Source organism: Phoxinus phoxinus, assembly GCF_949152265.1.
Source record: "Phoxinus phoxinus genome assembly, chromosome: 10".
In the NCBI taxonomy this organism is placed as follows: Eukaryota; Metazoa; Chordata; class Actinopteri; order Cypriniformes; family Leuciscidae; genus Phoxinus; species Phoxinus phoxinus.
The window spans coordinates 20,939,497-20,954,036 of NC_136885.1; the positions used below are offsets into that span (position 1 = coordinate 20,939,497).

Genomic DNA, 14,540 nt, shown 5'->3' on the forward strand with positions numbered 1-14,540 from the left:
AAAAATGTAAATTTTAACAGTAAAAGATTAAAAATGCTATGGAAAAAAAAACTGTTAATTGGTTATTGGTAGGCCTAGAAGTTATCTTATGCAGTGAAAAACTAATAGATCTATCAAGACATTGCATGTAATTTTACGGTAAACTATCAGTAAATACAGTTTTTGGAAGTAAAATGAACACGTGATCTTATCCATCTTATTTTACAACGCGGAAGTAAGCTATTTTCTCTGAATGTGCAAGACTTCCGATTCATTAACTAAGAATAAAAAAGTGCAGTAAACACTAAACTATTTGTGCTACAAACCAGTGTGTTCATAATTATGACAGTACATAAATAAGAAACACCAGTTTGCAATATTAAGCAGCACAAGAAGTTATTTTAAATAACTGGAAGCAGATGACACCAGAAGACACAATTTACAGTGACAAAATGTAAATCGACATTTATTTGATGGTATTTAATTTAAATAATCGTGTTTCTTATACATTTTTGTTATAAGTTACATTAGGTTTTCATGTTACATCTTATGTTGTTTACCTCAGTTTGTGGAAAAGCTACTAATGATGAACTTTGATTCATCGTTTGGCTTTCTCTTTACCGCCTGTGTTATTATGGTGGTTGTCAGTATATGTTAAAGGATCAAAACAGATTTTAGTTGCAGCTTATGCTACTTCAACAGAAAGGGGCTGTCGGATTTGTCATACTATTTCCAAACATGTATGACTTTCTTTCTTCTGTGGAACACTTTTACAGTGATGAACGCTTAGTGTTCCTTTAAAAACACTAAAAAGTTTTTTTTTAGTGGGTCTAAAAACTGTTTTAAAAGTATGGTCTCACAATATGACCCCAGGCCCAGACCACTGAAACATTTCTATGCTCATAAGAGGAGAAGTATGGAGGATGAAAAGAGTGAAGAGAAGAAAACCAAGAGACAAAAAGTTTATAACTATTTACAGTGACGATTATCATGGTTGACTGACCTCTAAGCATAAAGATGAATACATCAGTGAGAGATATGGGGAACAGAAGCAAGACAATAAGCACAGAAAACGAAAGTTAAAAACTGCACAAGCTGACAAAATCAGACAAAGGGGGATATATGCTGAAGGGAAATATGTAAACACTCATAACAGCTTCTAATTCAGTGGCGAACATGAGAGAGACAAGAAACCAAAGGGCTAACAGGTTCCACCAGACAAATCTGAACGCCCTCCGTGCTGCTCCCTCCCTGATTTCCTCCTAACCTCTCCTTCCCCTCATCTCCCAGTTCTCCACAAACATCGTCCCCCTAAACTAGCTGGGCTCTGGGGACTTCTGAGGGATGACGGGAGCCACGGAAAAGCAGGTGAGAGAGTGAGTGCTTGCATGAGAGAGAGAAGAGGGGATAAGGAGATTGAAGCGTTTCTAATTTGAATAAACCCTTCGGCAGACTAAAACTGGCAGCCGGCTTCCCCTCTGTGCACAGGAAAAGAAAGCAAAGCAAAGAAATGGAAAGGAGGCAGGGCAGGAGGAAAGGAGAGATAGATGGGGGATATAGAGATGTCTCCACATGCATTTGGCTCTGGAGAATGCGAGTTTGAGTTCGAAGGGGGTGGAATGAGAAAGAGATGTTGGAGAACAACAGAGCTAGTTACGGGAAAGAGATTGGACCACAACGAAGGAAACAAAACATTGAGATGGGACTTTCTAGGAGTAAAGAGCATGGGGAGACAAAAAGTGAAACAAACTATGTGATTTAAAAAAATTACCGGATCCAAGCTTTTCCCTCTTGGTCAAAAGTCTGTGCGCTACTTCACCTCTCCTCTTTCTACCCCTCTCTTTCTCTCGCACACAAGGGCTCTCTTGAAAATAAAGGTTCCAGACAGTTAGATAGTGTTTTATAGAGCCCAATGCCTGGAAAAAACTTTTCTCTCCTCCAGTTCTTTATGTGCCAGTAGCCTACTTTAAATAACCCCAAAACCAACAGGCGGATTTGTAACCAATAAATGTAAAGAACTTTATCATGAAGAACCAACTCAACCCACAGAAAGGTTCTTTGATGAATCCAACTTCAGAGATCTATTGAAGAACATTTTTATGATATAGCCTATACGGAATGACTCCATTGAAAGCAAAGGCCTTGTTCATAAATTTTAATTGAATTTTAGGAGACTTGTGTCTTAGTCTGTATTTTTGTTATGCTAGTCTGCCTAATTAAAGTACAAAAATATAAGTAGCGAAAAATGTTGTAGAAACGTAGGATTTTGACCCACGTCAATGTAAAAGGATGAGGGATAGCCTACACCGCGCATACTCGCGCAGATGATGACACGATGCGATTACCGAGGCGAGAAACGCATTTCTTTTTAACTACACTAGTAGGTCTAACAAAAAAGGAGGAGATAAGGAGGGAGAATGTCTCTCTAACACCTACACACAGCGTAAAACAGAGCGACAGGGAGAGAGAGAGGGAGCGAGGGAGAGAGAAACACACAAGAACTGGCTACGGCTTCAGCGGCGCTGAAGTGAAGCGGCGACGCTGGGAGAACCATAAATCTTCATATAGAGGCTGTTTTGATTAATGCAGCCGAGTCGAGCTAGGGGGCTGGACCTATCCCATTACGCCCTAATGGAAGATGGAGCGCCGCTGTCTCCACCACTAGGCCCCTGTCATTTGTTCCACTTTGCAGTCCATTTGGCCGAGAGACTACAAGCCACTCCATCAAAAATATTTTCAGAGTTAATTTCCGCCCGCTTAATTCGCCTTGATTCGGATTGCGTATCGAATGGCAGGATCGATTTTCGCCTGGCGTCTAAATTAAATAAAAGAGGGGGGTATACTTTAAGACCGCGTTTTCTTTCTTTTCTCTTTTCCATTCTTTCTCTCCCCCTTTTCCAGCAATCCTTCACTTTAGTCCATCTCATTCTTTTTCCCTTGTTGCATCTCATTTCCCTCTCTCCTTTGGCTGTTATAGATATTATAGGGGGTGGGGCATGACGGTGTATTACACATAATCCAAGATCGAGGGAAAGACAATTGGAATGGGGTGATAGATATAGGCTATGGATCTTTCCAGAAACTGTAAACTGGTATATCAAGCAGGACAAAATGAAAAAGATGTTTTAGATTGGAACATTCACAATAGACTCCACAACGTGTGGAAATTATACGGTAGGCTAGACTTTTTTTAAAGGAATGCTTATAGAAAAGTTTGTTATGCAAATGCATATTTACATAAAATAGCCTATTGATAAAGTATTTTCCATCATTCAAATGAGCGATTTGCTATGGTTCGTGATTTCGCGATTTCGTATACGCGCTATAGGCCTATAAAAAAACGGGTTATTTTAAACAGAATATGCTTGGCTATTCATGAGGGTCGCGATGTCAAAATTAGAGTTATGCTACCTATTAGTAATTTCATTGAACAATAATTATTCTTGGATAACAGATCAAAAAGAGAAAAACGTGTATTGTAGGCTATGTTTTGAAGACATGGAAAAAATAATAAAGAAAAAAGTCGTCAAATAAAATGGAGAGAAGGGAAAAAAGCGCAGTGACAAATTGGTCGAGTGTGTCGCGAATTCCCTTTTAGATTTAAAGCCGCATGTAGCCCATCGTCATATCTTTCCAGAGTAATTTATTTTCCCATTTCTCTCTCTTCCTCAGCCCCTCTCTGTGAATTTATCTGTTGGCCCCCGCGCGTGCTCCAGTCACGTGCGAGTGAAGAGGGGGGGAAAGTCAATAAAAGTCTCCAGCGACAACTGTTTCCCCCCTTGGGCTCTTGCACTTCTGTACTCTTTCTTTTCCTTATTTGTTTCTATTTGTTTATCGTCAGAAAACCATTCTACAATTTAATTTGACTCTTACAGACCAAACGGTAAAAATGACATCGAATAAAACATATATAGGATTATTAAAAATGTCAGAAACACTATTTTCATTCAAATAAAAATGTATGGGGCATTTGGGCAAGTTTTCTCAAAAGCCAAAGTACATTCAACATAATTATGCTGAAACAATTGATCAGTTGATCCTATAACTAAACACCAAATCCCTTCACAGCTGGATCGTTTAAACACACAAAGTAGCCAAAATGTTGAATTATCTGGTACATCTTCCCTGACAAACGTTGACCGTATCTAAGGGCTTGTCAGTGAAACATGAGGTGTTTCAAACCCCATGAAACTACAACAAGGTTTGACTTTGCAGCCACCCCATGGAGACAAAGACGATGGTTAAGACAAACCCAGATGTGACCATATCGACTCGTTTCAGGCCACCAATATACTCTCTCTATCTAAGTCCACACATCAGTTATTGTCTGATTCTTGAGAAAAATGCCCCAACCCAGAATAATGAATAAATACACAACGTACACAGTCAACAGGCCTCTGGTAAGATACACACTGTGTCAATATTAATCTCACTGACAGAAGATCGAAATATAGCAACTGTCACACATCATCTTTCCTCTCTCCTGTCTCTCCGTGGAGTGGGGGTTCAGACAGAGAAAGAGTGTGAGAGAAATAGTGAGAAAGAGACCAAACATGAAAAAGAGAGAAAAGCCGAAATGTGATCAACACAGAAAGTAGGAGACGGAAAGAGATGTAGGTATTTAAACGGGAGGGAAATTAAAACAGCGAAAGGAACAGCACCAGGAAATTTAACATGCTAGAGAGTATAAGAGCTAAGTGAGGTGTTGGAGAGAAAAAAAGGGGGGAAAGAAGGAATGACAAGAGGAAAAGTGGAGAACACACAGCGAGGAAAGAGATATAGAGGGCCCACCAGGGATCGTTTTACGAGCATCCAATTGCTTTCATTGGGGCACTACTCTCTCTGTCAATTTCCTTATCGTGGCCTTGATTTAATTTATAGACCTGCTTGAAGCCTTTCAGCTCATAACAATGTGTAGCAAGCAGTGGCATAAGTCAACAGAAACTCTGCAGTCGAACTACGAACAGCCTACAGTCCTATCATTCCTATTTCTTATCCCATCTAAGTCAAGAGTCTTCAACCTTTTTCATTCTAGTACTCCTTGGTGGATAGAGATGGCAGAGACCCCCGTTGCATATTGTATAAACTAATGGCCTACAACATGAATATAGTACCATAATAATGTATTTTAAACAATTGTATGATGTTTATTTTGTGAAGCCATTAAAATCATTCAAATTGATGGACAGGGTCATCTCTTATATTTTAATTTCGAAACATTTATTTTCCACATTCACAACCAAATTGTAGTTTCTTAACTTTCTTGATCTAAATTATCAGCAGTCTGTATGTTAGTAAAAAACTATAAATTCTGTATGTGTTGCAGAATTGCATATACACGCTCAGTGTTTTCAATAAGTCTTGAGTGTGAAGGGGGAAAAGCTAAACGCAAATATGAATACAATCTGTCCTTTAGTCTTTGGGAACGCAGAGGTCAGATACTGACCATAACGGAGACTAGAGGGCAATGTACACGGTTCTTATTGGCAGACAATTGGCTTTGAGTTAGCAGCTATTAGTGCCAATTATGGGATATTAGTCTACTCAGGCCTAGTTCATTACAGGAGCCTTTAATTACAAGTATTCCAGCCCTTTTAAAAGGTGCTATTGAAAAGGATATTATAACTACATGATATAGGCTGTGATTACTGTGTGATCATATCAATGCACACAAATTAGTTTAGAATATTGCAGAATTAAATATTGTTAAGGCTGTGATCCAATAATAAATTACATTTAAATACGGAAGTTTATTTAAAATTGAATTACATAAAATGTTATTACATTTCAATACAGAAATGTAGATACTGAAGTTTGTTGCTTCATAAAAAAATATTTATGTTGTTTAGGCTGAAATCAATAAAGTAGCTGGTGATAAACCACAATAAAATATTAGGTACAGTAAATAAATATGCTTGTGCAGTATTTTATCAAGTGTTTTTAAGACAATATATAGCATGAAAACATGTCACCATATGTATGTATGTATGTATGTATGTATGTATGGATGGATGGATGGATGGATGGCTCGTTACATAAAAAAAATTGTGCAAACTTCAGTACCCAGTTCATACAGCAACACGCGCAGGAATGATCATAAACTACTGTGTACTTTTACCTTTAGTGGTTTAATTAAGAAAGCGAGTGGTCGTGTCTGACTGAACACTGGCGATAATGACTCTGAAGTCAGCATCTTAAGCTCAGTCACCTTTGGTCTCTGTGGTCAGTACCTGTGTTCGGCACTGAGGATTAAAGCCTTATCAACTGGAGCAGAGTTGTCAAGATCCACACTCACAGCCAGATTACAGGTTGTGATCCGTTAATAAGTTCATTCACTGCAGATCAAAATGAGATTTATTCATTACACCGACCCCAAGCTCACCTTTCTGTCCCTTTTACATTTACTTTGCCCTATTTTCTTATGATCTGCTCAGACCTATACAGAATTATCACACTTTCTGATTTTAAGCACTTCATCTGGTCACACTGTCAGGTCTCTGCTCTCTCGTCTTCACTCACAGTATTTCAAAAGGCCTGCATCTTTTGATCGCACTATTTGACTCCTCTAAACATCACGTCTGCTTGTCTTCTTTCTCCTCCAGCACTCGCTCGAGTTGTTGTGTTATTCTTGTCTTCCCCTCCTTACTCTCATGTCTCTCATCCCCGCACTCTCTTTCCTGCTCGCTCAGGCCACATCGTCCCAGCCGGTTATCCCTTTTCCCGCTCTCTCTCCTTCCCTCCTGCGCTCTTTCCCTTGTGATAAATGAGGCTGTCTGTTGGGTGCAGTTCATATTTACTGAGTAGGGGAGCGCACACTGTCAGTCTCCCTCACCCTCCACATCTCTATCCCTGTGCTAAACAGACACCCAGAGCCAAAGGTTAAGATGAGAGGGTGGACTGGGGAGAAGAAGCAAGGAGGAGAAGAAAGGAGCAGTTGTGGATTGTAGATTTGGGGATGTAAGGAGAGCTAGTGCTAGAAGCCACACAGCAGATTAAAAGATGTGCGCAGTGACGCTAATCGAAAATGAGAAGCTCCTCATTCTGAGTTTGACAGCACTGACCTAACTCGTTTTCTGTGCTAACCAGCCTCCCCTAAGCAAAACTCACAGCATCATTTCTCCGTCTTTTGTGCGCCTGAGCTTTCAGGCACATTTTGTGCACTTAATACGTGCCAAGAAAGTACCATGACCAAAAGAAAAAGAAAAAACACCTAAAATACACAGTTTCATCCACGCCTACATAAACCATCCCTCACGCACGGCTTGTGTTGTTCGCAGGGAGTGGAAAGTGGTGATTTGACCTCTGTTGTAACCCTTTCATGAATGAGAGAAGTGGATTTGGGCTTGGCTGAGCCCAATGGGACACAGACGCAGCCGCCCTAAAGCCCCCTGAAGACCCCGAAAGCCGGCGGCTCTTCCCACACACTGACCTCTGAGGCCAACAAGCACCAAAACCACTGCAGCGAGACGACACTGTGACACCGGCACACCAAAGCCAACAATGTGTTCCTTCAGCAAATTGACAAGAAGTATTGAGAGAAAATATGGAGAAAATTGGATTGCTGGAATTACATATAAAAAATTGGAGATAGGAAAAAAAAAATGTGCAAGAGGGCTCTTATTTAATTCAACATTGAAGTAATTCAATTTCAGAGTATTCGAGAGATGGTCAGTCAGAAAAAAAGCCTGTAAATAAGGGTATTAGAGTTTCAGCACTGACCGTTGATGGAGCATTTTACAAAAGAACATAGGTCATACATAAAAGAGGTTAAAGATCAAACTATGATCTCAGGAAATAAGTCAACACATTTGTTAGCATATGATGTAGCGAACTAAAGGCTGGACTACACTAAATATAAGTCGTGTAGTTTCCGTTTCCTTTCCTTAAAGTTGGCATGAAACGGAAGTTTGAAATAGTATTTTCTTTCATATTGTGATATATTTATATGTAGGGTGGGACATGATTTCGTCTTTCAGGAATAAACTGAATCATTGGATCATTGTGGTTTGCTATTGCTGTAATCTTATGAGTGACATGTTGTCCCGCCCTCGCGCCAGTAAACAAGTCATCAGAGAAGAGGTGTTGTTGCATGAGAGAGGGGGGAGTCATTTTGATTAAAGATTATACATTTTTATAAAATAATGAATGTGCACGGATAAGTAATAAAAATACGGCAATTTCTATAAAAAAAACAAGAATTGTCTATTTTGATTTCATGGTGACTTTAAGAGCCCGGTCACATAAACAGTGGTCTTGCGTTTAAAAACGCGAGACGCAGCGCAACAAAAAGACAAAAAAAAGTCGGCTCCTTAAAACCATAGCCCTCGTTTGGGAGACCTCGAAATGTGGGTATCTGCAGGACAGGTTGGAGTAATGGGCATGACAAAAGTTAAGGGGCGTGCCGAAATCCGCCCATTACTCCAACCTGAAGCTCCCACTGTCTCGAAAAATCCACGAGTCGCGACAGCCAAAGAGGTCCGTCTAGCGCATGTTTTCATACAAAAAAAAATGTAAAAGCGGCACAGCGGAACACAAATTCTGTGTGGAAAAAGTTTGATTTTATAATCACAATTTGACACGGAGACAAGGGAGTAGCGCAAACAGAATTACATATTACGCATTAGAAGCCGTTATGCTTTTTCACTTGTTTGTGTGAAATAACCCAGGAGGCTGTCTCACTGCGTGAAGAGTGAGAAACACAGCAGACAGATGGCACCAAAGCACATCCTAATTCCCAAAAGCACACATTGACAGATATCTGTTTCCCCCTGGTGCCCCAAAGGAGGAACTGCTACCGAATTGAAATGTTTGTTGCAAATTTATAAAAATGTACAGTTTCTATAGAGGGACTTACATAGCCAGTACCATTCAAAAGCAGTATTTGGAGAGTGTATTCAAAAATGTTACCCATGTTACAGTCTCCAATGGTCATTTCTCTCCATACCCTGTAAGACAAGAAAATCATGTGAGGGGGGAAAAAACCTGTCATATAATCTGTCTCAATTTTCAAAATCTATTAATTTTGTGCGTGGCTCACCTCCCTATCACCCGATCTTTAGGAGCCGTGCTTGTTCTGACAATTATTATTATACTACAGCAACAGAGAGAATTAAAACACGCTCAGTTCCATACATCTCCCTGACCCTCCTCTCAGACAAGAGGCTTGCTAAATGAAAAATGGACATGCTTTAAGAAGTATTGATTCCAGCTTTAAACAAAGGTAGACTCAATATTATTTAGCCCTAAATACATCTTTGTTATCTGTGTTGGTGCACCAGTCACGCTGCTGTCCTCGTAATCGCAGACATAAAAATAATAGGGCTATTCCCCCAACATTGACTGAAGCAGACCTGTTCGGGCCCTTTGACCAAGTGATCCATCTATTGGCTTTAAGCGTTTGCACAGACTGCGACAATGCTTTGGTAGTCTCTGCACAAGCTGAGAAGGAAAGACAAAAAGACAATGTTTTAGACAAAATGGCCACGGTTAGTATATCGTATTTTACTCTTTATTTAAGATAAGACGAATACAGTTTCAGATGCACAGTTCAAGCCAATACAATGACGAAACCACTGAGTACATTTTAGTGAACAAAAGTCATATATTTCTAAATGAACAGAAAAATGATGAACTTATATCAAAGTTTCATACTGATTTTTATATTACTTCAGTATGACCAAGTTATCAGTGCTTCAAGCCATAAACTCGTCTTAACTAGCCACAATAATAATAATTAAGTTATCTTACATTTGAAATACTTTGGCATTGAACAGTTACAATAAATGGAAGGATTTTAGGATCAACTACAACAATAAACTGTAAAATAACCAAACCATTACAGTATTTACTTGATGAAAATACAACACACAAAAGTAGATATACAGTGCCATCCATTAAGCATTAGGACAGTAAAGACAAAAATGTTTTTTTGCTTTACACAAGGCACCTGAACATATTAAAAGATGAATGCGAGGCAAAAGTGAATAATGTCAATTTTATATTAACACAACTGCTTTTACACTTAGTTGGCAACAACATGTTAAAACAGAAATACAACATTCTCTACCTTTGCCTCATTCATCTTTTATACATATTTTCAGATGACTCGAGTGTTGAGCAAAAAGATACATTTTGACCTCAATTTATAGATGATGCAGCCTTTAAATCCTTCCATCATAAAGCTCATAGATTATTATTATGCCACAGCAGTTCTTTTCTTTTTCTTTTTTTTCTTCATATTCTTGTTCATTGTTATGAACCAGTGTCTTCAAATGGTTAAATATGAACTTTAAATACTTTTGCCATTTAATCTACAGTGCTGCCAACACCTTTAAATAGATACATTGAAGCCAAAGCACTGTTTGTCTGGTTCTTTTTTTCCAGATTTAATACCCAAACTAACAAAAATAAATGTAAGGCATTAATTCATTTAATGTCTCCAATGGAGTTGAGCATGCAAAATAACTATTATGCTAAACCTTTAAAGGGATAATTCACCCAAAAATGAAAATTCTGTTATCCTTTACTCACCCTCACCTTCCAAACCTGTATGAATGTCTTTCTTCTGCTGAACACAAAATAAGATATTTTGAAGAATGTCAGTTGATGGACCCCATTGACTTCCATAATCAATGAAGCCCATCAACTGTTTGGTTACATATAATCTTCAAAATATCTACTTTTGTGTTCAGCAGAAGAAAGACATTCATACAGGTTTGGAACAACTTGAGGGTGAGTAAATGATGACAGAATTTTCATTTTTGGGTGAACTATCCCTTTAAGGGCAGTCCAGAAAGGAAGACTATGCAGCTGGATTCAGTTACTTTTAAGAAGTAAACTAATTTCCAATTCATCAATAAGCACCCAATCCATTTCCCCTAAAGAAACAGAAGTGGTGCAGACTCCGTATCCTCATATATGCTTTTCCATGTGTTGAGAAAGATGGTGTGAGCGAGTGAAGGTGCGGAGACACTGCGGGCAGCTGTAAGGCCTCTCGCCCGTGTGCGTTTGCTTGTGTAACTTCAGGTGCTGGGGCAGAAGAAAACTTTTCCCGCACTCCGTACACTTGTAGGGTCTGTGGCCCGTGTGACTGCGCCTGTGCTTGCTGAGGTCGCCTGAGTTGTTGAAGCGACGGTCGCAGTCAGAACAGGCGTAGGGTTTTTCCCCCGTGTGTCTCCTCATGTGTTTGGTCAAATCTCCGGACTGGGCGTAGCTGGAGCCGCACTGCTCGCAGCGGTATGGCTTCTCGCCAGTGTGCGTGCGCATGTGGTTCTTCAGGTGTTGGATTCGGATGAAACGCTTGCTGCAGACGTTACAGAAGTACGGCCGCTCGCCCGTGTGAATGCGCAGGTGTTTCTTGAGCACGTCCTCCCGTGTAAATGTCTTTGTGCACTCTCTGCACTGCAGCATTCGCTCGGAGTTGTGCGCTCTTTGGTGGACCTTCACGTACCTCAGAGCAGAGAATGTTTTGCCGCAGTCGGGGCACGGAAAGGCTTTTTCTTTGGAGTGAACGTCTTGGTGGATACGAAGCGTCGATCGGTGGCTGAAACTCATCCCGCATTGGGGGCACTGGTACGGCCTTTCCCCTGTGTGGGTTCGCAGATGGCATCTAAGGTGGCCCATCCTGGCGAACTCTTTATCGCATTCGGGGCACTTGAACGGTCGGATCCCTGTATGGATGACTTCGTGCTTCCGCAGACTCCCCATATCAATGAACCTACGGCCGCAGTCTCCGCAGACGCACGGCTTCTCGCCCGTGTGAGTACGTTTGTGTATCGTCAGACTTTGAAGCGTAGAGCAGTTCTTTCCACAATCTCGACACAAGTAGCCACGGTCCGTGCAAACGGGTTCGTCGACACCCACTGTGGGTTTCTTCTCGTCCTCTTCGTGGCAGTGATGTGGTCCGAGACCCCAGACTCCGGCAAAGCTTTTACCGCATGCGGCACAGCTAATTTGTCCATCTTTACACACCGTGGCTAAGTCATGGCATCTGCGGCAGTGGTTTTGCAGGTTGCCGATGTAATCGAAGCTGCGATCACACTGCGGGCAGGTGTAGCGCTTTCGGGTGGGTTTGGGCGCAGGAAGGTGGGCCTTGCGCATGTGGGCCTCAAGCTGCCTCTGAGAGAAGAACCGATAGTGACACGACGAGCAGCTGAGCATCCCAGAGGATATTTTAGAGCAGTTGTAGACTTTGTGTTTTTTTACCCAAGCCAGATATTCACCTTGATGGCACCATTTGAGGTGTTTGTCCAGGTAGGTAAACTCAGTGAAAGTCACAGTGCAATGCGGGCAAGGAAAAATCAGACAGGAAGAAGCTGTGATGGGAAAAAGAGACAGAAAAAATTACTTGAATGTCAAATGTCAAGTCTTAGGTTTAGGTTATGATCTCAAATCAATTAAAAGGCCGTGTTTTTAATGTTAATGAAAACAACAACAAAAACATTGAAACTAACCCAAAATCTAAATCTTTTGTCTAAATTTTTGTATATTTTTACTTTGTTACATTTATTTATTTTTATTCATCATTATTCAATTATTGTTTAACTTCATTATAAAAAGTTTATACAGTCGGTACTCAGTATCCATTTTTGATACAGGGCAAATTGTATAACCCACCTTCATTAAACCATATGCCAATAACAGGAAATGTTCAGTCAGAAACTAAATGAAAATATAGATTGAAATAAAAACTTGCGTTATTGAAGGAACTGAAAATAAATTAATAGCCTATACATCCATTAACTTTTTTTTTTATAAAATGTAATTTTCAGTAATAAAGAATTGTTATTTAATTTCATTAATATTTCATTAAATATTTACATTATAGGTATCTGTTTTTAAAATAGAATATTATTTATGGGCAAATTGTAACCAGCCTTCATCAAACATGAATATGCCACCAGATAACACTATGTAAATATAATTTACCACACACTAAAAAACACTGAAGAGCATTACACTATAGCCTACTATCACCCAAACTAAACTAAAATGAAAGGACAAAAAAAAAAAAAAATGAAAGCAAAATTAACACAAAAAAATGAAAGCAAAATCAGTAAATCAGTATAAAAAAAAAAATCAGTATTTCTTTAGAATTTTAACACGTGTCTCCACATTTTGCTTTTAACATATGTAGACTGTGTAAATGATAATACCAAGGCTTATTAAATAAATCAATTACCTGTGTTTTTCTCCAGGCCAGAAGCACCCACAGAGATTTCATCTGGTGTCTCAAGCTTCACTTCCTTCCAACTCTCATTTTCCTCCTTCACAATGAAGGCAGACTCTCTCTGCAGCACTTCATAAATGCCAGGCTCAGTTTTGACCTGAAAACTGGGTGGGTTTAAGGGGACATAGTCTGGTTCTGTCTTTGGAACGAATGCTCTGAAAGCAGGAGGATGAGGCTGTTGCTTCTGTTGTTCAGATGACACCGTTAGGACTCCCAATGCCTCCAGCTCTTCTTGTTCTGGTCTCATCTGTGTGGCCTCAGGACAGGCGTCCATAACACAGTCCTGAGTGCCGTTAGATGTTTTGGTTTTATCCGTGTCGATACTGATGCCATCACTATTTGATGGCAATGGCTCTTTATCAGCATTTTGCAGCTGTTTGGCTATTTTCTTTTTTCTGGACAACTTTCTTTTCTTTAACATGTTAGCTTTCATCTTCTTGTGCACAACCTAAAGAAATATTTGGGAAGGACAATAATATAGTCTATAGTTTTACTTACAATAAATACATGGAATAGCATAAATACTATATGATTACTATAATATGTACAATTTCTTCTTTTTAATAATCACCCAAACTAATAGATTGATTGAAATCCAGTAGGAAGTAACGCATCTGGATTTGAACAAATTTAGCTGGAAAATCTGTTTTGGAACATGTTAGCTGGTTAAAGGTGGTCCAGCAGTCTGTACAAACTGGTCTGTCTGGTTTCCCTTTATGGCCAAGCAGGTGTTTAACTGGTCTCTCAGAAAGAACAGCTGAAAAGTGTGCAAGACTCCTCTAAAACCAGTCAAGAAGACTGCCTGACCAGGCTGAAACCACCTCAGGCTAGTTTATGTTTATAAGCAGGCATATTTAATCATGGAGGTTCATATAGCTAATGTGAGTGACCGTATTAGCTGGTTGCAGAATGCAGACATGCAGATGTAAACATGAGGGTCGGTCGTATTGACTTAGTCTAAGTAAAGCACAAAATCATCTTACCGCAAATACTAAACCTTTAGTTAATCGGTTGCATTTAGGCGACAATGAAAATCCGATTGTACTGAAGATTGTGTTGGTTGTCTAAAAGGATTTTGACACTGACAGCCTTTAGTGTACATCATCCTACACCTTAAAAAGGCGTCTTGTACATCCATCCACCCCTAAAATGACACCAACAACAGGTCTAATTATACTAACGTTAGGAGATTAGGATTTTAGCTCTCAGGGACATAACGCAGTTTGCGAATGAGTCCAGGTCTGAAATACGTTAAAACGATACTGGTTATAGATAATATCAATGTAAAGCCAGCAACGATGATACATTTCAAAATAAGGTAAACGCGGTAGCG

The 14,540-nt window shown here is 39.7% G+C and overlaps 1 protein-coding gene across 1 annotated transcript; it reads right to left on the minus strand.

The window, feature by feature from the left end:
- Positions 1 to 9,364: 9,364 nt before the first annotated feature.
- LOC307006317 (uncharacterized protein) lies at positions 9,365 to 14,522 on the minus strand. The gene is made up of 3 exons (XM_079627167.1): positions 14,191 to 14,522; positions 13,160 to 13,655; positions 9,365 to 12,293 (listed from the first exon to the last, which is right to left on the minus strand). The coding sequence occupies exons 2-3, from the start codon at positions 13,638 to 13,640 to the stop codon at positions 10,891 to 10,893; spliced, it is 1,884 nt and encodes a 627-aa protein (XP_079483293.1). The 5' UTR covers positions 13,641 to 13,655; positions 14,191 to 14,522; the 3' UTR covers positions 9,365 to 10,890.
- Between the last annotated feature and the right edge of the window lie 18 nt (positions 14,523 to 14,540).

Excerpts from the sequence above, each read along its gene's own strand:
- LOC307006317 (XM_079627167.1), bottom strand. The coding sequence starts at position 13,640 with ATGAAAGCTAACATGTTAAAGAAAAGAAAGTTGTCCAGAAAAAAGAAA. Across the intron at positions 12,294-13,159 it reads TGGCCTGGAGAAAAACACAG|CTTCTTCCTGTCTGATTTTT; the intron begins GTAATTGATTTA and ends TTCCCATCACAG.